Raw genomic sequence first — 23,006 nt, forward strand, 5'->3', positions numbered from 1 at the left:
AGGGCTTAAATTCATTCTAAAATATCAGCACACATCTTGGACACATTTATTTTAGCCTGGATGTGAAACACACCATTTTGTAATGCTAACGTTAGCTACCTTGAATGAGGCCGGATGTCCCAACAGATTTTCACTATTCGTCATACTTGTAATTGCTGATCAAATCGGGAAGTGGTAAAATGATTATCATTTTGCCTTCATGAATTGCGACCTGCAACACAGCAGCTGAACATTATCCCAGTTTGTGAGCCTCCCACCCTGAGCATGCCCAGAGGAAAATGGCCGCCATGTGAATGGTCTGGCTCATACTCACAGTGTCCATGAAGGGAGTCAGGCTGTGCTACCGTTTAGCCAAACATATTGAAGTACTGGCATATTTCTATCGCTGACAAACGATATCAGCCAGCAATTTTGTCCTAAAAAGATTTTTAAAGACACCTTCACTAATGAACAACAATAAAATGACTCAAGCCCTCAACTCTAGGTTTGCTTTTGTGTGACAAACAGCTCCACCGCTGCATTCTTATTTTCCACTTCACCAAACCTCAATCAAGCTGGAGACCTCAAGCTTTTTTTTTTTTTTTTTTACTTCCACAACACAAAAGGCTGCGAGGAGATTAAAAAAGAAGAACTGCACGATCAACCCAAACAAAAACAGCTAACCTCAGCTCTGTTGTTGTCATCAAAAGGCTGTCCAATATTACCACTGCTCCTAAATACCACAAGGACCACGATAATAAAGTCTCAGTCATGAAGGATGTGAAGGTGAGCTGTTCATCCCTATCATTCATTCAGTCTGAGTTTTTACTGTATTCGGCATGCTTAGTAAGAAATGTCAGATTATGGTCATGAAGTTGTTGATATGTACAGTAGGAGTGTTCCTGATAATCTGTGACAAACTTGAGCCGTGTGTTCACCATCAACTTGATGTCGATGTTAAAGGTGCAATATGTCAGAACTGACCACCAGTCCAACTCACACTCACAACTATGAGGGGGCGTACGTATATATAAAGAACTGCTAACTGCTGCTAGCTGGAGCTGCTGTAGGCTAGGTTGCTCAGTTAGCTGTGCAGCTAGTGGTCCAAACTAAGAGACGTGTTAGTGTTGATACCACTAACACAGTCACTTTGGACTAGGATGGGACGGGACTAGCTGGTTAGTATGCAACACAGTACACAGACATCATAACGTCAAAACTGTGTCTATGTTATTCACATTCACATTCCTTTAAAGGGACACTATGTGGTTTTGGAGAAGAAATTCAAAAATAATATGGATGTTAGATTCTACAGAAACAATTTTGGAAGGGCACAATGTCTGAAAATTGACTCCCTTTTCAAACATTTAAACTTCAACCACATTATTCCATTACTCAATGACTTTTAATCTTCTTTTTTTTTTACTGGTGGTACCCACAAGTAAGGTTAAACCAGTTACAATATTCATGAAAAATGCATTTTACAAAGTGGCTGCCACAGGGCATCAAACCACATGTTGTCAGTCACCTAAACTCACTAAATTGCGTCATTCAATCCGTTCGTCTTCTGCTTTTTATTTTTTATCAAACAGAGCCCTGCTACTAAAGTAGGTCACACCAGTGACGTCAACTAAAACTTCATATGAAGTCTTGAGATAAATGTGAACATTTCTTAGAGCTGAAGAAAGACAGTGGACTTAGCTGTGCCCTTTCTCCACAGATCCTCAGGAAATGGGTCAGAGGAATTAAAGTGATGTCATCAGTGTGATTTTACTTCAAAATGATAGACTTTTGGTAACACCAGTGACGCGGCTACAGGGGCGATTAGTTTCATAATATATTTTCTAATATTCATTTGGAATTGTATTTAATTTATATCTATCTAGTGATTATCACATTAATTAGTAGAATTTGGGTCAGTCGGGTCTGGTTTCTTTGTTCCAGGCAGACCATGAACTGCTACATTCGCCTCTTTCCTTTGAGACTCATCCTCTCTCAACTCTCTGACTTGTGTTTATTCAGTGTTAGAAGGTTATGTGATGTCAGCCAGCATTTGCATGGCAACACTCCAGCCTCACTTTGAATGCTCGGCACATAGGATGCATTACAGTGATCAGAGCCCCTGATAGTACCCCTAAAAGTCCAGTCCTATAATGTGTGATGAGGGTCTTTCAGAGTGAAGACAGCTGACTGGGTCTAAATTATTGGTCATAAGCCTTCAGAGCTCTGACTGGATGGAGTTTAATAAAAGCTGCTTGTGTGCAGGTAAACTAGGATGCACTGTAGTTGTTTGGAATTACGCTGACGTTGGACTGAAATCCCTTTTTGTTTTTTTTTCTCCTCCTGATGTTATTGCCCACAGGAGCTTACCGTGCACACAGCGTAAGCCTCCACGTGTCAGGCTGTGTCACCTGGTTCTGCGCCGCGCAGCAGGCTGCATGGTGGAGTCCGCTGGCTCATAATAAACTCATTACCAGGCCTCCACTGTTGACACAGTGAGTCAAACGGCTCGCTGCTGACCCATCTGCTGGTGCTGAACACATGCAACTCACCAACACACACACTTTTCTTTAGAGGAACACAAACTTCCCCTCCAAAGCACAGCTCACTTCATCAAGATAATCGAGCTGGATGATAACATGTGCACATCCACGCCGGGCTTTGGAACGTCGTTGTGTTTATGCATGTGTGAAGCGTGTAGGTTTACATACAGTGTGGTGAAACATTCAGCTGAGCATACGGTGTGTGGTGACTGTGTGCAGATGGAAAAGACTGAGTGGGGGAATTAAGTGAGCTTATCCGGTGACCCAGTGAACGTGAATGCAACTCCCCTGGCTGTGATGTCGTCTCGGCCATGTGTGTATGTGTGTGTGTGTGTGTGTGTGTTGGGGATCAGGTGACCTGGATGGAGGGAATTAAAGGGCTTCTCAATTTCACGAGACAAACGGGACTCATGAATGTTTTTTCGGGGGGGGGGAGCTGTCCGAACCTGATCTCACCTGCATGTGTGTGTGACAGAGGGCGTGCAGGTGTGATCTGCTGTTTGTGTGACAGAGGTGGGGGGGTAAACGAATGAGGGTGTTTGTTCTGACAGTTATGTTCTGACGCCGCTCATTAGGAAGACTCATCTGCAATAACACCACAGCAGCTGCAGCACCATGCACAGTCCGCCTTCACCCGTGCAGCGACGGCGACTGCTGCTCGCGGTGATGTCGGTGCATCATGACACGTCGTCGGATCAGCGAGCAGGCGCCTTCAGGGTGGAGGTGCGCTCAGTCTCTGCCGCCATCTGCTGCTCGGAAACTGTAACAGCCCATCTAAAAGGTGGATCTGAGGTCACCAAGAAATAATATTTAAATGAGTCATCATGCTTTTTAGACATATTTTTCAAACTAGTCTGTTTACACGTGTTTCTCACGTGACCTGTCTGATAGAAATATTTAATGTATTGTTGTCTTGTGTTTCGAGCCACATCACAAATATCCCAAATCTCTCCAAATTTTCACAAATGAGATGAAGTGGGGGAAAAAACGTATCTGTATCTGGCATGAAGGGGTTCAGTGAAAACAATTAACAGAAGTAACCCTGAGGGCACCGAGCTGTGGACCGCTTCCATGACAGAAAAGTACAGGCTGAATTTCTAACACTGATGATGGCTATGTTCAGTCTGAAAAGGGTCTATTGGAAGGCAAAACTCGTGGCACCCCGGACCGAAGCTTAAGAACTACGGCCCAGAACAGGTAACCCAGCTGGACAGTGGCTTTTTTTTTTTAATAGACCTGGGTGCAGAATACTTAAAATTTCACTCAAATAGAGAGAAAAAACGACAATCTGTTGAGTTGAGGTCTGCAGCATGTAAACAAAAGAATCAAAATGCCTCCACAAAAAGGCACTGGTGTTGTCACACCCCGATTGGCTGTGAGGGAACTCCCCCCCCCCCCAAATGCTTCCAATCACTAATTAGGAGCAGGTCTTCACATCCTGCACAACAGCTGATCTGAATCTACTCCAGTAAATCCAGAGTGCCAAATGGATAAAAGAGCTTGCTACGTCTTTACGATTGTCCTGTGAAATGGTTCTGCTTTAAAGGAATGCTCCACCAGTTTATTATTGCGTTTCCATGAAGCTGAAGAGAGATTTCTGATAGAATGGTCAAAGCTGAATAAACAAAGGGTTGAGAAAATCCTGAGATCCCCTTGTGTGTGTGTGTGTGTACTGCATTTCCTTCCCCTTACTGAGACATGTAATAGAACAGAGCCATCATTAACGTCCTCTCCCACTGTGAAGGGGTCCAGAGCATCTTCTCTTTAGAGCCTTCCCTGCATGTATTGTGTTGTGTGTTGTCTCTTCTATGTGTATTTTATCTATTTATTTGATGTTTCCTCCATACATATATACATATATATATATATATATACATATATACATATACATATACATATACACACATATACATATATATACATATACATATACATATACACACATATACATATATATACATATACATATACATATACACACATATACATATATATACATATACATATACACACATATACATATATATACATATACATATACACACATATACATATATATACATATACATATACACACATATACATATATATACATATACATATACACACATATACATATATATATATATATATATATATATATATATATATACATATACATATATATATATATATATATATATACATATACATATATATATATATATATATATATATATATATATACATATATATATATACATATATATATATACATATACATATATATATATATACATATATATATACATATATATATATATATATATATATATATATATATATATATATATATTTTTTTTTTTTTTTTTTTTTTTAGGGACTACGGATGCAAATTAACAGCTCTGCTACAATCCGGCATATTTACAGACATTTTCGATGTTCATTAATGTGCACTGTCCCTATCCAAAAATAAAAGTACTATTATTATAGTAAATGCCTGCATCTTTCGAACTCAGCACCACCACCTCCAAAAGACGACTGAATGAATGACGTTTAATAAATGTGATTCTTTTTGCCTTATTGCGATTTTTATCTAAGCTTCCGCTTTGTTTGTTACTGTGCAGGGATCGGATAGTTGGTATATTATTTTATACTCTATACTGTACATGAAATCTCGGCGGAGCAGCTGTAGCTCAGGAAGGAGGTAGAGCGAGTCGCCCAATAATTGGAAGATTGCTGGTTTGAATCCCCTGGCTCCCCCCAAGCCGCACGTCATAGAAGTAGTTGCTCCTGATGAGCAGTTGGCACCTGGCGTGACAGCCTCTGCCATCATCAGTGTATGGGTGTGTGTGAATGTGACGAATGTTGTAAAGCAGCGTTGAGCGGTCAGGAGTCTATAGAAATGCGCGTCCGTTTTACCATAGTATGTTTATAAGTGTGTAAAGATGGAATGAATTCCCCAAAATGTCCTACTGTTCTTTTTGAGATGAAGCTGTAGCCAGGAGGAGGCTTGCTCAGCTCAGCAGAAGGAATGGAAGCCAACAGACACTAGCCTCTGTTCTGAGGTAAACACATCTGTCCACTAGCACCTCTGTAACTCACTAGTGGGTCATCTCTTTTATGTTATCCATACATAAAAAAATAAAAAAAACCAAAAAAATAAAAACTAAATGTCAAACTATGAGATTACCACCTCATGGCTACAGCGCCATAATTGACAGATGGACTTATCAGGGCGTCTACAGGTATGAGACGCTGACACTTAATGTTTTTAAAACCTTTTCAAAATGAAATCGACATTTCGCCAACACGCCGGCGCAAGTGAAGAGACGGTATTAGTTTCACTGGTAGATTTAAAGATCAGCGAAATCAGAGAGGTGGAAGAGCTCGACACATTTTGACGAAAAGCAATTACAAGGTGAACATTTAGATAATTAAGACCTCACAATTTCATATGCCAGACTAAGAAAGTCACATTAAACACATTAAACCAATGATAAACCCCACGAGCAATAACCTGACCTTTATGTGTAAAACAGGTGGAATTTCCTGTTAAGTAATTGCATATGCAGAAAAATGTATACCTTTCAAAGACCCAATGACTCCATGTGTAAAGTCAATTTTATTTATTCTGATTCATAGAAGCATTTTTAGAAAATATACTCGTTTTCAGGCCTGCAAAATCAGATTCAACCTGTAAGTGATCCACCGACTGACTTAAATACTCTTGGAGAGATGGGAGTGCTAAGTGCATGAAAACACATTTCTCAATCATCAAACGTCAGCATACACCAAAAGCATACTTACAAACACAGTTATCAAATGGTATATCATCACAAATAAAAACATGATTGTTGACTGGCAGAGTACCACAATGGTTAGTGCAGTTTTATATTCAGTATTTACACCTCCATTAGAATAAATACAGTACAAACTCACTCTTAGTTCATCACAGATTGTCAGTAAAAGACGGGGGGGGGGCACGAGGGTGAGGAGACGGGAGTATTTTCATCATTGAATGATTCTGCACAAACGCATGAAACAACGGTTTGTGATGAGCATATTGGAGAGACATTGAACTACCGTGTGTGCTTGTGTGAAGGGTACTTTATGGACTGCAGGTCAGAGCTTCCCTTATGCCTGAGAGAAAAAAAAAACCATAGCAAGTGCAACCAGTTAAAAACAGAAAGCATACAGTACATGCATTTTCAGCGGACGAATGTCTATATGGATTAAAAAGGGAAAAACAGCTGCGGTTTGGAGTTCTGTCAGTTGAGTCCACAAAGTTTTAAAAGCTCGTCTCTCTCCAGTCCTCCACGTTCCAGCCTTCCCTTCCCAGCACACCTCCTCTGCTCCGCTGGTAATGTCATAACGCGTCCCTGTTTCCGAGCTGGGGGCTTTCATAACCTGAGGAAGCAGAAAACACACTGTCAACACATGACTTTAAAGGCAGCACTCATCAAAACAGTGCACTCACAATGCATCGAGTGATTATGTGTAATAGGAGCGACAAATCTGAATCCGAATCTGCAGTCCCCTGGTTCTACGGAGCATTTTAGCACACGTTCAGATCCACAAATTCCACTTTCATTAACAACGTCTCCGGCAGCAGAAACATTTTTCAGCAAATGCCTGCCGATAGCTGTCTGTACACTAGCTGCTCAGCACCAAACAGACAGTTAGTGGCTAGCTGGTGAACACAGTGGAGCATTTATCTGCTCAAGAGGTGGTGGAGACGAACATGCAACTAAAAAGAAGAATATAGTCTGTAAAGAGCGACAAATTAACCGTTGAAAAGGTTATATCGATAACAACAAGTGGCCAAAAAGATCACTTGTTGCAGGCTTAAAGCTACTTAATATTTTATATCAAGAATGTACATTTAAAGGCCTAGACCAGTGGTGTCAAACTGATCCAGTAAAGGGCCATGTGGCTGCAGGTTTTCATTCCAACCAAGCAAGAACACACCTGATTTGGATCAGATGTGTTCTTGCTTGGTTGGAATGAAAACCTGCAGCCACATGGCCCTTTACTGGATCAGTTTGACACCCCTGGCCTAGACGTACTAAACAGATATCAAACAAGACAACTAGAATTTAGTAAACAACTGGCTAACCTGAGAAGAAACAACCCTCCATATCAACCAAGTAGCTCTGGTCTACATTCATCAAGCAAATTGAATGACTCTGGTCTGTGAATATACAAACCGCTGTGTTTTTACAACCAAAACCACTTCTAATCAAGAAAATGTCTGATAAAAAGCTGCAAATGGCACCGGTGGGGAATAAGAACCCGCTCTGAATGGGTAAAATCATGGATACCACAACAACGAGCTCAAAGGGTGTCCCATTTTTCTTCTCGTATTTTGCTAAGCAGCCAATCAAACTGATTTCTTGCACCCCTGGGCTCCACTGCAGATTCAACATGCTCAGTCTGCCAAAAAATTGGCGACAAGGACTGACTAGTGCCAATGGAACAAGACACAATGCCAACAACTGGGGCCACAGATGCACAGCGATGGCCCCAACATTGACCAATGGCCTACCGTGAAAGGGCTCACACAGACTCCTGAAGTCACGCCTCTTCTGGTGGACCCCATGGGACCTTATTTTGGAAATACTTTGTACTACTTTGTATAGATAAAAGAACAAATGAACCAACTGTACTCTGCTGGCTCAGGAAAGACAAAGTCAGCTGCGGGGCTAGTTAGCATGGCAGAGAATTTTGCTGCTAAATGGAATAAGGACAATGAAAGTCAGAGAATACGCAACTCCAAATGCTAGTGCTGCTCAGTGTGTGCTGATGTGCTTCAACACATCAGCCGGATCAGTTTTATATCTTCTAAGATGATAACGCTGTATGTCAGATGGGCTTTCAAGTGGCCACAGAGAACTCAATTGATGCAGCTTAAGTTTGTCAAACTGGGAATTAAGAGCAAACTGATGTAGCCGCAAACATACTGAATCCCTCCGACACAGACGTTACACAACCAGCGGTTACAGGAAACACGTGTGCCTGTCCCAGTCTGTGCTCGATGCATCAGCCTACCTAAAAATGTACCCAGACAGGACACTCAGCTTTCACACCAGCTATATAACTGCCCCTTATGCCGTCATTTGTGACATGTGGACCCTTTTATCATTCTCACAGTGCTGGTAATTGAGTCCCCTGCAGCAGGTTTCACACACACACACACACACACACACACACACACAGTTCAGTATTACAGAGCTTATTGGCAGTGGTTTTGCTCTGTCATTAGTGGCCCTTGAATTCCACCGCCTCAGGGTTTTCATCCTCAATGCCAAACAGCTCCATGTAGAAACGGCTGATTAATCAGCCGTACATGGCTGCCAATTATCTCAATGACGGGACATAGTTGTTTTAAAAAAGGATCATCTCCAATTAAAGCAGGAGAGATACAAGGTCCTTGTTGCAAAAATGCTAAAGTTCTCGTCTATTAGCACACTCATCCCGGCAGTGTCGCATCTGGCCGCCAGCTGTAATGAGACCTTTTGAAAAACAGCCAAATTAGATTTTTAAAATATGTTTTTATGATCTCTTTCTTTTTCTGGTCAGCCATTTACAAAACACTGCAACAAGCATGCTTTCAATATGAATGGTATGACTCATCCATGTGCACCGCCATGAAACGTTTATGTTTGCACAACTTTCCCCTTAGTTCTAATTGACTTCAGAAAGATTAAATTGAATTTCTTGAAGTGAAATTTAGATAAACTTCTTTTTTCTTTTTTTGTTTTAATTTTTTTTTGGAATAAGTCCCCACGGTGCAGATGGCCACATGGCTGTCATCCCACACATATTAGCAGGAGGAGAAACAGATACATACACCTGGTCCCAGCAGGGCAGTCCAGAGATCTGTTTCTGTACTGGGGGAAACAGGGCTTTTTCAGAGGGAATCTGCGATCTGAAGACCTCTCCAGATCGTAGGGGGTGTCCGGTTCCATGCCTGAGGGGAAATGGCACGAGACAGACACACAGAGAGGGGTGTAGGAACTGAAAGAAAGGGAGGTTGCAGGATAAAGTGTAACACAGTACACAGCGAGCAGACTCTACGGGCTCGGGAGCACATCAAATAAGAGACCGCCTGCTGCTTCCATTTGATACAAAAAATAACAAAGGCATTGCGCCATTGTTATGAATTATGAACAAAAGCAGCAAGACGAGCACTTGACTCAGACAGCCGTGTGTGGAACTGAACAGCATGCGTATTGCCATGTGTGCACAACAGCAGGGGAGTGTCAGGCAGACGGTACCTATGTCAAATGAGTTGGACTTCCTGGTGTGTTGTGATGCTGCCGGAAATCCATTTCGACCTTCATCATCTGGTTGGTGGAACAATCATAACCAACATCAGTGTCATCATCATCATCATCAACATCTGCACCATCCTAACTCTGGCTACTACTTGCATACAATAACACACAGTATTCTGTCTTCTACAGGCTAGGTTTGTTCTAACACTTCAACAGAAATTCCAAATTAAGAAAACTCATAGTCGGCCCTTTTCAGACTGGGTATTGACATCAGTCCTGAGTGATCCGACAGCTGTAAGTACGGGGGTGAAAGCCTCAGAGGACGCAGTTGAGATCCAATCAGTAAGACAGCATTCAGAAGCGGTCTGGGCCACATGTGACCACACTCTGTTAGCAGTGTGTACACACGTGTGTCCTGGGCTGCACTGGAGGACTGCCTGCTCAAAACTCTGCCTAAAAATCAAGAAACCACAACAACAGGCAGAGCGGACTACACCCTGTCTGGCTTCCACGTAGCTGTAAATGTAGCGTAAATGATGTGATTTTTTTTTCCAATCTGCTGATATTAGCAGCAGATATTTGTGAACTCACTGTTTCAACCGATGAAACCACCGAACTAGTAACCATAATATCCCCAGACTCCCTTATAAATTGCTCAGTTTTCAGAGTTTTTAAGTGAGGAGAAAGTCTACTAAACAGCTGTGGCAAATTCTAAATTATTCATGCCTTCTTGTACAGTCAGTATTAAATGCATAAGATTAAGTTGCATCCCTTGTGTGTTGCTTTGCCACAGCGCTGCTGCACCAGGCTGTCTGCTGCTCAGTGTCAATCAAATGTGTCGATTCTCCGAACAGCAGAACTTCCAGTTTTGACTGATTTCACTATTTACACTAAATGTATGAGAGAAGATAACATTCATTGAGTGAAACATGTCCGATTTTCAAAAAATAAAGTTAACACTAACCAATATAAACACCTTTGTTGCCCATGGGTAAAGTCCTGCATGACTTTTTGAGTTGCTGAGGTGAAATTTTATTAACATTGTGAAAGACTGTCTCTGGCAAATGCTGACATTTCAGGCATTCTTGTGAACTCGGCACATGCCATATATAGAGATATTTCTTTCTGTGCATAAAAAGCATTGTGTCCATTTGTCTCAGTGATGTAAATGCTTATTTGCATATAGAGCAGGAAATGCGAACTGATCACATGGTCGCTTGAGACGCAAGTCGAGAGACGCGGCTAATGCTAGAATTGAGCTGGCGGACTGAGGAGGTAGGATGTTAATATAAGGTCTGAACTGGGCCTTGTACCAACCAGGTTGTCAGGCGTTGTAAAGCGGTAGATCACTCATGATAAAACAGACGGTACCTTGACTGGCAGGATCTGCTGCCTCTGTCCCCGGCCTGGCAGATGCTGGTGGCGGGCTATTCCTCTCAGTTACCTCTTCTTCAATTATTGGCTGAGTGGAAGGCAAGCTCCTCTGCTCATTGGCTGCCGGACTGAGGGGTGAGCTTTTGGGAGAGGTAACAGCCTTTTCCGGAGAGGTCTTGTCTCTTGGGAGGTCGAGACTGGGCTAAAGGAAGAACACAGAATTTGTATACGGTGCGTCTCAAAATGTGTCTTTTCTTTTTCTTCCTTCCTTCTTGATGTTTCACAAGCTGCACACACACCTTATTGGGTATAAGAGGACGCTGTCCCTCTGGCCCTCGCGCTCTCTGCTTCTCTTCATGCTTTCTCTCGTCCTCTTCTCCCATCAGCCTTCCTGCCTCTTCTGGCGAGACAGAAAAACACAGTGCAAAAGGATGATGACATTACAGCGATGCTTTAAAGCTTTGTTCTTTGAGAACTACAAGTAAAAACACAACTTTCCTATGTATTCAGTAATTGTAAATGTTAACAATAAATGTTGCCTGGCACTGAATCATTGTCAAACATATACAGCAAAAACAAAACATCAATATGAAGTAAACAGTCGACATTATAATGGACTGGGTTGCTGCTACATTTGTGTGTTGAGTGCTTTCTACAACTTCAAGAGAGGGACACTGATATCTATATTGCTAATTGCCGAGGGGGAAAAAAAAAAAAAAAACAGCAGCGGCTCTTGTTAATAACCTTTTTGCTGTCCACATCTATCAGCGGGGTTTTCAATCAGAGGATGAAAGTGCACTTTTCTGTATTCCACCTCTATCCTTACTGTCACTCTGAATATTTTCACATTGATTTTTATGGTCTGACCCATTCTGGCCTCGAGCTATTGTACTGACCTTTTGATTCCCATGGAGCCAGAGTGCAGTCGATGGCTACTTTTGTAACTGTGATGGTTTGGCTCATTAAAAAGTCTAGACTTGAAACTGATAAAAAGACTTTAACAATGGCCCTCTCTCTTTAAAGGCCTCTGTAGTTGGGAGCGGTGTACCTTTTCAGACGAAGCCAAAGCAATCTCTGTCCAGCGCCATGTCTCTGACTGAACTCACTTTGACAGAATTGTTTTGAACAAACCTTCTTTTAACGATGCTGATCGATTTTCTTTCACGGAAGTTTGTTCTCTTACTTTTTAATGTCTTCTTAAGAGCTTTTTTTTCCAGAACAGTACCACAAAAATGTATCATCTGACATCCTCACATTTCTTTGTATATAGAGATCTGATAACGCATCATTAAAGCAATATTTTTGCCTGTACTTATTTGTAATTGAAGGTCCCAGCATGATAAAAACAGGTGCCATATGCTGCAATTTAACATCAGCTGAAGTATTTTGGATAAAGTGTGTAATAACATAGAGGCGGCCAGCTTTCCTCCTCATTTGTTTACAGTAATTATACCATGGTACTGCACTGCAAATATCTGGCTGATTCTGAGTGACACGCACACACACACACACACACACACACACACACACACACACACACACACACACACACACACACACACACACACAATTACAGTATACAGCAATTTCTACTGGCTCAATTTTTCAAACAAAGTTAAAATATGCAAAAAATGAAAATGCCACATCATACTTGTCTGTAACATCAGTGTAAACAAATCAGTTATCAGAGCATCAAAATGTTCTGTTGATCATAATGTTGAGATGCTCTACATAAAATTACTGTTTCATAATAAAGCGGTGTTCATCAAATAATGACGTCAATAGCATTATTAGCCCCATTTACAGCGGACTAGAATTACCATGGGACCTTGTGATTTAGAAATTGCAGCCCTCCATCAGTGTTTCATGTGGCGCATTTACACGGAATGAGCAATTTAGATATTTTACTCAAATTTACTGACGTTATGCCTCGAATATGAAGTCAAGGCATCAGCAGAACACATATTCAGAAGTGAAGCAGCTGTTTTTCAGCAGCCACGTTAATGAAATAGTTTACAGTTGTTTCTCCCACTTTTCACGTGTTACAAGCATAGATACACATTTGCAGCTCGTTCAAGTCTGATGAATATAATCCTGTTTCTCTGTCATCACTCAGTCTAAACATCTACGCAGCCCATCTCAAAGCTCAGCTGTTGACGGCTCTACATATCATGAGCTGCAATCACAGTTCCGAAATGTTCAGCTGTCTGGCAGCAGAAAACAAAAGCTAAATAAAATGCAACCCCAAATCACGATGCCAGTCAGTATTGTCACATGACCTCCGTGTTCAACAAAATGTGGAAGGTAATTTCTGGTGGAATACTTTGCAAAATTGTGGACAATTGCTCGGGATTCAGAACGCAAAAGCGGGCCGCAATTATTTCTGATTACGACAAATCCCGAGGTGATACTAGTACTGTGTGAGTAGAACTCAGTAGAACTGAGGAAGTTGTACAAAAATTGTACAGTTTTGCGAAGTCAGTGTTTGATAGGGTGTGGTAAGGATGACCTCAGAAAACTACAGAAGACAATGAAATCAAGAGGCTGACTTTACATGAATGCAAACCAAATTAATGCTTGTGATTGTACATCACTGCATCAACTTAAGTTTCATCATCACTGTAAAATAAACTATAATAACACTGTCATGCTGCAGCCCATAGAAAATTAAACCACAATTTACCCTGGTGCAGCAGGTAATCAATCCATTGTGACTTTCTGACAGTGATCAAAAGGACAGAAACTGTGCTTTTTGTATGTTATGATCGTAAAGTACAGTTTTAATTATGAATTCATTAATTATGTTACATGCCTGCATTTTATTAAGCAATCTGTACCCTCGAAAATAGAGGCTAAACGGTCTGTTTTCTGAGGATTGGACACGAGATTTATAAACTCTACTGATCAAACTGAGCCGGATCAATCAGAAAATACTGTGGTGCAGCTTCGCTTGCTGTCTGAGTTGCAGTACCTAAACTCTCCTGCAGATGTCTCTGCCTCATGACAGTCAGGCTGGGCTTGGCGCTCTGTGGAGGAGGCTCCGGCCTCGTCCCAGAGGGGGCCACGCTCCCCCCACCGCTCTGTCTGTCCTCCTCCGTCTCAGTCCGTGAGTCTGTCAGGGGTACGATCCTCTCCTGCCGGCCTGCCTCCATCTGTCTGTCCGTCTGCTGTTTGGAAGACGGCACGTGGCCGTTACTCCGAGTATCGGCGGGGGCATCTGAGATGGTGGTCGATCTGTCGGTGTCGTCTGTCACTTTGATGTCACAGGTGCTGCTCCCATCTGAGTCCTCGATTTCTGCCCCGATGCAGCTGTACACCATGCTGACCAGGTCTGTGGACTGCAAACAGATAAAAATAGATCAATAAATGAGTCAAATTCAACCCTTTGTTCACACACCACTGCATTCCACAATAAACTGACTAGGATTCCCTGCTACTGATTATGTACTGAATTATTTAACTGTACAGTCTGGTGCTGAAAGTAGACAGTGATGGTGATGATTACAATTCACATTGCAAATTCAATTATACCGGAATTCAATTATCACTTATTTTACTGGTGATGTCCTTAAATCCCCTCATGGATCAGTGAGGATCCCTGGACTCTACTTTGAGAACTAAAGGGATTTGGGTGACTCCGGGTGTGTGCACGTTGGCAGAGATTTAAATATATAGTCCTCCACACCTCTGACAAGCAACACAAGTACAACGGATAAAAAGGCTGGAAATAGCAGGTGGTGGGCACAGCATGCACTGTATAGTTCCATGTTAAACTATAGAAAACCAGGAGCAGGACTCCAACATTTTGGACTTACAAGTTTTATTGGAAAGGGGCAAAAGATGTGGTATCAAAATAGTTGCACATTTGCATTCAAATTGTTTGTTGCACCAGCTTGTTGCATTTCCCCACAAAAAAAAACGAATAATGATAGTATGCGCCAAAATGTTTGGGCTATTTGAAAAAGGCACACTTTAGGAGTGTCACTATAGACCACATTCACAAGGCCATTTTCCTCTGCAGGGAGGGAAGCTAAAATGTTGTGTTCCAGGTTGAAAGTCATAAAAGTAGGGAATCAGACAGAATATTGAAAAACACAGCTACCTAATGGACCAGCAACTGTAAATAGAATGGATAGTGAAAATCTAAACGGGTTATCGGGTCGTGTTTCAAGGTAAAACAACAAATTCGACAACCCATTATCTACTGTTGGCCAACAGCTAAAGATAGCATTCTATTACTTCCTAGCTAACAGCACACTTTGATACACATTGTTACATTAATTAAATAACTTAATTCTGATATATCACATCTTAAGAGACATTTATTTCAGCCTGGATGTGAACAAGCTTGACATAAACTGTCTTGCTGTCTCCTTCTTCACCCACCCTGCCAAATATTCTGGCTGTCAGCAAGCTTATGAGACATTATGCTCACTGAAACGCATATTTCTGCATAAGGTTCATACATATTACATTTACCACAAAAGCACTTTAACAGTGAGTGTTTTGTGGGGCATTAAGTGACCAGCAAGACATGCCTGCTTCAGTACATTACACTGAAAGCTTGATTACAATTACAGTACATTTTTTTTCTTCAAGGCTTAAATACTTTTGTCCAAGATGTGTGGTGAAATTGATCTGTAAGCTGGCAAAGGTCACAGTTGGCTGGAGCACAGTCCCCTCAGAGCTGGCTGAGATTCACTGTCTGTAGCCATTTGCTTTTCAGAAGAGTTTGGATTTCTCTCTGCACCTGTCTTTGGATGAGGCAGGGGGGGCTGGCAGCCCTCAACCCGTGCACAGGTATGCCCTGTGTCGGCCGAGGTGAAGACATGGTCCCGTTTGCCCCTGGAACAGCGCTGTCTGGCCTCCCAGCGTCCTTAGGGTGCTGAATCATTGAGTAGACGTTCTCTAAAGCGCTGCTGGAACAGACAGAAAAAACTTTTTGATGACCGAGTCGTATTTACTCACTTGTCGGCCTCAGATTTGAGCTGAAAGGTAGAGGTGGGTTAAACTGCTGCTTGATAAAAAAACTGTATTTGTTATTTCTAAATACAGATATAAACTGTGCTGTACAGGCACAAACTTCACCCGTCATCGATTTGAAAATGTTGTGGTTAATGAACACATCTTTGGCCCAGATGCTGTTACACTTCCCACACACACTGTGCTGTTGTAGAAAGACAAAAGAGATGGATGCAGAGGGCAGCCGAGCAAATGTTCTGACAGTCTCTTTGATTGCTTAGCAACAATCTGTGAGTGAAACACTACAAAACATGCTAAACGGTCTTTAAAAAGCAGCTTCTGTCTATAGCTGGCTTTAAGATGAGTCATCCGTTCTGTTATGCGTCTCCGTCAGACAGCTGTAGGCTGCTGTAAAACTTTTGTGTCCGTGTAGGAGCAGAACTCTTGCAATCCAGCAGAGGCGATGGCGTCACCCCTTTTTAGCCTTGCCACAGTTCCTTTAAGTTGAACTTGTTAGTGCCTCCGTCAGCTGAAACACACGCTGTCGCTCCCACTTAATGCCTCTTTCCCCCTGCATTTTGTGTAACCCTTTTTAATAGGGAAGTTTCTAAAGTGTGCCGTTGGAGTGTTGTTCTCTCAGCTACTCATCTCTGTAGTTCAATTTTAACAATAAGTTTGCCACCTTGTACTTTCCTCTTTGCCACTCTGCTGTCTTCTTTTCAACTATAGGCCTCGTTATGTAACAGCAGATTAAACGTATATAATGCCATACTTTTGGAGTGAAAGAAAACAGTTGGAGACGGCGAAACATTTTCTCCCATTAAAATATTTATGAAGCTGGGAAGTGACGTTAATGCCCCGCGCTGGATTAATTTAACAGCCATCTCATTCTGTGCGTCTGTGCACTTAAATGATACTTTCTTCCCCTCCTTCCACTCAGCCCCTGTGCTGTAGACTTACTCCGAGTCCTGATTGGAGATGGTGGAGTTGCGGTTCTTGCGGAAGCCGGAGAAAATGGACAAGACGCTGCGTCTTTTCTTTCTCCTCAGTGACTGGGCCTGATGGAGGGATGACAACTGACTGAAGGGGAGAAGAGACAGGGAGAAATGAGAGAAGTTATTGGCGGGAACAACAGAGTGAAGATATACATCCTGACTTCAGTGTATGTGCTACTTGTGTTTAGGTTTTTTATTTGTCATATGCACAACGCTTCCTTGAATGCAGCTTTAGCAGCGTGGACTTGGGTCCATTCTTGTTATGCTAATGAACCATTTGACAACAACAGAGTTTGTTCTGGCTGAGACCGTGCACGTAGTTTAATATATTTGACAGAAGGCATAGTTTATGCTCCCTCACTGAATCTTTTTCATGCGCTGCTGGTGCACATTAAGCACACACTGTCATCTAGCCTTAGATAACAGTGTTTGTGAAAACCTATTTCCATTTCAGTTGGTTAGTCAATTCCGTCTCAGTTGTGAAAATCTGAGCCGTGTGTGATTTTCCTGCGATTTCGGTCAGTATTTTTAAGGCTATGATCAACCCAAATAAAGTAAATGGAAGGCTTAAAAACAGGACTTTGATGTGTCAAAATCTTCATCACACCATCACTAACATGTAGTTAAAATTAGTGAGAGCAGTGTTTGCCCCTAGGTGGTGGAGTTTTTGTTGTAGGCAAAACCTCTGTGGTAGGTTTTATTTTCTAGCTTGAGCAATTCATCGTCTGATTTATTTCACATTCCTTTGAGCATGCTTTGCTTTTTTTTTGGTGACATAATAAAAATATAATTCACAGAGACTCAGAGATGAAGCGGTCGGTTGAGGGCAGCAACAACAAGCTCTAAATGTTAACATTTACATATCAAAATGATATGGAAAACTTGCTGGCAATCAGTTAACTTTTTATACACACAGCCTACTGTATACATTAGCATAATATTAGCATTAGCATTCATTTGGAGCTCTGCATCTGTCCTCTTGAAAAATGACCGCCCAAAATCATCCTCCTTTTAGCTGTATTTCCACAAACTCCTGAGGGAATTATCTGACCTTTTAGCTGCTAAATGTTCCACTATGTTCACAGATAAAAGCCAACTTTGTCTGGCATGTGGTGCCAAGTGTGGAGTGTAAAGCGTGTTTTTCTAGCTTAGTCAGTGAAACTAGCCACCTGCTGAGGGCCTGAAAACCAAAAACAATTACATTAAAGATGCACTTTATCTGCAGGCTCATCACTTAACCCAGCCTTTCTCAAGTGTGGACAATAAGTGTTTATGACAAAATATTGATTATATCTGCCTTAAACTGACCCAAAAGGACACAATCATATCTGCACCGCACTGAGTGATGACTGAGTGAAGCGTATTGATTGTAACTCTAATGGTTAGTGGTTTCTCTGCTTTCTCCCCCTGTTGATGAGCAGTTTCTTACTGAGCTTGTCACGCAATCCAGGACCACCATAAACTCTTTTGGGACCATGACCACTTAATTCAAGTCTGCCTGTGCTTTGCCCCATCCTGAAAACTATTAATGCATCTCTCTAGTCTTGCTTCGTTCCCTACAGTTTGAATAAATGGCTGGTATTGCCCCAGTCCTGAAACTGACCTGAAGGTCTATAACAACTCCAGACCAATTTCCCATTTCTTGCAAAATCTCTTGAGCAGACTGTTGCCAGTTGGCTTCAGGCTCGTATGTCTAGTAAAAAAAAAAAAAAAAAAAATAAATAAATATGAGAGGAGGTTCAATCTGGGTTCAGGGGAAAAAAAATAGAGATACAGACTGTCCTTACCAATTTTACAATGACTTGCTTTTAGCTGTTGACTCTGGTTCCCTTAACATAAGTATCCTCCTAGATCTTACTGCAGCTTTTGATGGTCTGTCATAATTTTCTTCTAAACTGGTCAGCATTACTACTTGTCACCAGTACTCTGCCATCCTGGATCAAATCCTACCTCACAGATAGACAAAAGTTTGTTTCTATTAGTAACTATACTGCCCCTTTCCCATGGCAGTCAAAAATCTCATTTTTTATTCCACCCTCTGTTTTGACAGACAGCATTTCACTCACCTAAAGAACATCTCCTGACTACGCCCCTCTCCTTCCCATTCTGTCACTGAGACACTAATTCAAGAATTTATCAAATCAAGACTTGACTACTGTAATGCTCTTCTCCATGGTTTACCTACCGAGGGGCTTAAAAGATTAGTCTGTCCAAAGTTCAGCAGCAAGATTTTTCTACCACAGTCCAGGGAGCACATCAAACCTTCCCTTCAACAACTGCACTGGCTCCCTGTCAAATACTGCATCTCATTTGAAATACTTCTACTTATCTGTGGGTCTCTAAATGGCTTGGCACCTCCCCTCCTGTCAAGTCCTTTACATCCTTACTGCCTAACTCACTCACTACGATCATCTGATGCCCATCTACTCTCCCCTCCACCCACTGAGTTTGAAATGCTCTCACCTCAGTGTTTATGCCAGTGCATGATGTTGTTGCTTTTAGGGGCATGTTGTTTCTGTTGGTTGTTGTTGGGTGGCATGTTGTTTCTGTTGGTTGTTGTTGGGGGGCATGTTGTTTCTGTTGGGAGTTGTTGGGCGGCATGTTGTTTCTGCTGGTTGTTGTTGGGGGCATGTTGTTTCTGCTGGTTGTTGTTGGGGGCATGTTGTTTCTGCTGGTTGTTGTTGGGGGCATGTTGTTTCTGTTGGTTGTTGTTGGGGGGCATGTTGTTTCTGTTGGTTGTTGTTGGGGGGCATGTTGTTTTTGTTGGTTGTTGTTGGGGGGCATGTTGTTTCTGTTGGTTGTTGTTGGGGGGCATGTTGTTTCTGTTGGTTGTTGTTGGGGGCATGTTGTTTCTGTTGGTTGTTGTTGGGGGGCATGTTGTTTCTGTTGGTTGTTGTTGGGGGGCATGTTGTTTCTGTTGGTTGTTGTTGGGGGGCATGTTGTTTTTGTTGGTTGTTGTTGGGGGGCATGTTGTTTCTGTTGGTTGTTGTTGGGGGCATGTTGTTTCTGTTTGTTGTTGTTGGGGGGCGTGTTGTTTTTGTTGGTTGTTGTTGGGGGGCATGTTGTTTCTGTTGGTTGTTGTTGGGGGGCATGTTGTTTCTGTTGGTTGTTGTTGGGGGCATGTTGTTTCTGTTGGTTGTTGTTGGGGGGCATGTTGTTTTTGTTGGTTGTTGTTGGGGGGCATGTTGTTTCTGTTGGTTGTTGTTGGAGGGCATGTTGTTTCTGTTGGTTGTTGTTGGGGAAGTTGCTATTGTCGGTTGTTGGCTGTTGTTGCAGGATTGAATGATTCATTTTTAATGAGAGCAAGTAGTTGTTTTTCTTCAGTATATAAACACTTTAGCACAAATCGGTATATGCAGACATTCAGTACTGTCTGTAACACAGAGAGAAGCACAGGAACAGTTTTGCGTGGGCCATTGTACAGTTTCAGAGAAAAAACATTTGTTGAAGAGAAGGCTGGACTGTATCTGTAAACAAGCATGCATTTTATATAAAGGAATATGTTGGATTTATGCAAGAAATAGGGCTACAAATTAGGCTTCTATTTAGGGCAAATGGAACATCTTCCCTCCATCTGTATTCAGCCGCTTTAAGAGCATGCTGTTCATTTGTTATACCGTAACATGAAATACAAAAGCATTACAGAGAGGGACATCAAACAGTCCTGGTTTTAATGCATGCAGTATGTCTGTGTCTTATGTGGGTTCATATTAAGATATTGCTATTCTTGGTGCAGCAGGTTGATAGATGTACTTTTATTTTGTGTCTAGTAGATGTACCCTTTAGTCAGTCCGTGCATCTCACCCACTAAAACCAATCTGATTCACACAATTAATTTGATGGATCTTGATGCGTGCTGAGCAACAGCAGTATCTACATCACTTACTTCGACCCTGTCTGGATGAAAAAGTATGACATAATTCTGCTCAATTCAATACAACGTGATGGACTCTGATAACATTTTCATTCTAATTATACTGATATAGTGCTGAGGCACATTACATTCACGATGGTGGGGGGGGGACCTCAGAGGCCTTCTAACGTCAGTATAAATCTCTCATAATTATGACTCAGTATCTCATGATTACAAGTTTGCATCGTATAATTATGAGGACACATTTTCATAATTAGGAAATCTTAATGTGATAATGACGAGAGAACTAGCCCATATTTTGGATAAAGACCAGTCACCATTGAGAAGACAGACTGAGACACACAGTAATGTATCCTGCTTGGTTAGGGGCTTAGGGAGACAGTGAGTCACAGACTAATCCTCTCGGGGACATTCATATTGCATTTCAACACTGCCCCGGAATCTTTACAGTAGTTATTGGAATTTTTAATGTGAAGAACACTTTTAAGATTTACTCAGACCTGTGTTAACTGATTTTTCTGCCTGCTCAGGGGCAGCTTGACATGGCAACCTGGCTTACAGTATTTACACATCTAGCAGATACCGAGCATTGACATTTGCTCTGTGTCATGTTTTTCGCCACCTGGTGACTTTAAGTCTGACTTGCACTCTTTTACTACTGTTTCCAGTAAACTTCTAAATGCTTCACTGTGTCCATAACTTTGTGTTTTTGCAATTGAAGGTGCTCTCTGGATTATTCTTGTAAACAACGACAGCTTGTCTTCACATTAAGTGTTACTCACTAAATGTACTATCTGTATTCTTTAGTTGTTTAAAGTTAAATGCATTTCCTACATTTTTAAGGCCAATTTTTTTTCAACATTTGGAATCAGAATTGTTTTCCTAGATGGCAGTCTTCCTCCTTGTCTTTTCTGCCACTTTGTTTCATTTCTAGTAGTGTCACTGCTCACTGGATTGGGTGAACCCACTGGCTGGAATGTGTCGTATCACTCCTGTGTGCATGTGTCCTTGTGCACAATAACAAACATCATACGCCCTGTTCAGACTGAAGGTAAGTTACATTAGTTTCTCGGATCACGTCTTTAAGATAGACCGTCTGCACTATCACTCGTAAGTTATCAAATTGGATGTTTGTGTCCAGACACCACAAACCTATATGCATGGGTTTCTGTGGTTATAACGCAGGCATCAGCAACTACACTGAAGCATGAGAAATGAAGATCCATCATCTTGCTCTTCAATCAATCTCACTTCCAAGTCGGGGAGTAAACAATTTATATAAGTGTAACTTTCCACAGACTATTGCTCTCTGTGTTGTCTCCCGTTTCACTTTGTGGGCAGAAGCAGCTCTGATACACTTCAGTCTCTCTGGATTTGACATCGTCAAAGACACTTTGAAATATGATATGAGAGCCCAGAGCGTCCGGACTAAGATGCATCTGTAGAAATCCAATTTTGAACCACATTTCAAACCACCTCCAAATGTGGGTTGGATCTGAGCGGCAAAAATCACATGTTTTTTTTCTGTCCAGACTTCCTAAGATCAGTCTGGATAAAATGTGGATGTGTCACAATAAAGTTTTGGGCTGGTAGTCTGAACAAGGCAACCTTCATGCTGGTGTACAGTGCTTGGCGTTCAGTAGTGTATCGCAAGTTTTTTTTTACTTTTTCACTCAAAACAGCTGCCTGCTGCTGCTGGAACCGACACGGATAAGAGTACTGAGACAGAAAAAAGATAGTTAGCTTTGCTGATGGCTGTGGGCTGTAAAACCAAAACAATGAACCGAAAGACAAAAAAATGCTCCACACAGCTGATGGGGAACTTCAGTGTTTTTGATAATTCATTTTGGGTTCATCAAGGCAATGACTATTCTGATCCACTGTTCATATGAAATATTGATTTTGCTGCTTTAAGGTTCCTCTAGTAATCTACCAGGGCCAAGTCACAGTCACCAGTGTAACATTAATGAGAATTCTCTCACATAATAACAAGATTAAGTTCTTGCATATCTGCTTAGAT

At 41.7% G+C, this 23,006-nt stretch overlaps 1 protein-coding gene across 10 annotated transcripts in view; it reads right to left on the reverse strand.

Moving 5' to 3' along the window:
* Positions 1-6,107: 6,107 nt before the first annotated feature.
* The window catches only part of carmil3 (capping protein regulator and myosin 1 linker 3), a 97,576-nt gene continuing 80,677 nt past the window's right edge, over positions 6,108-23,006 (reverse strand). For 6 of the 10 annotated variants that reach the window (XM_037084475.1, XM_037084472.1, XM_037084474.1 and 3 more), the window contains 8 exons: positions 17,078-17,197; positions 15,906-16,074; positions 14,127-14,493; positions 11,455-11,555; positions 11,153-11,357; positions 9,782-9,850; positions 9,355-9,474; positions 6,108-6,911 (listed from right to left, as the gene is read on the reverse strand). In XM_037084475.1, the coding sequence (XP_036940370.1) occupies positions 6,871-6,911; positions 9,355-9,474; positions 9,782-9,850; positions 11,153-11,357; positions 11,455-11,555; positions 14,127-14,493; positions 15,906-16,074; positions 17,078-17,197 (1,192 nt within the window). In that variant the 3' untranslated portion in view covers positions 6,108-6,870. The remainder of the gene's footprint in view (positions 6,912-9,354; positions 9,475-9,781; positions 9,851-11,152; positions 11,358-11,454; positions 11,556-14,126; positions 14,494-15,905; positions 16,075-17,077; positions 17,198-23,006) is intronic. The other 4 variants (XM_037084473.1, XM_037084471.1, XM_037084476.1 and 1 more) reach the window with 3 other exon arrangements.

The sequence above is a fragment of the Acanthopagrus latus genome, chromosome 21 (assembly GCF_904848185.1).
Source record: "Acanthopagrus latus isolate v.2019 chromosome 21, fAcaLat1.1, whole genome shotgun sequence".
Taxonomy (NCBI): Eukaryota; Metazoa; Chordata; class Actinopteri; order Spariformes; family Sparidae; genus Acanthopagrus; species Acanthopagrus latus.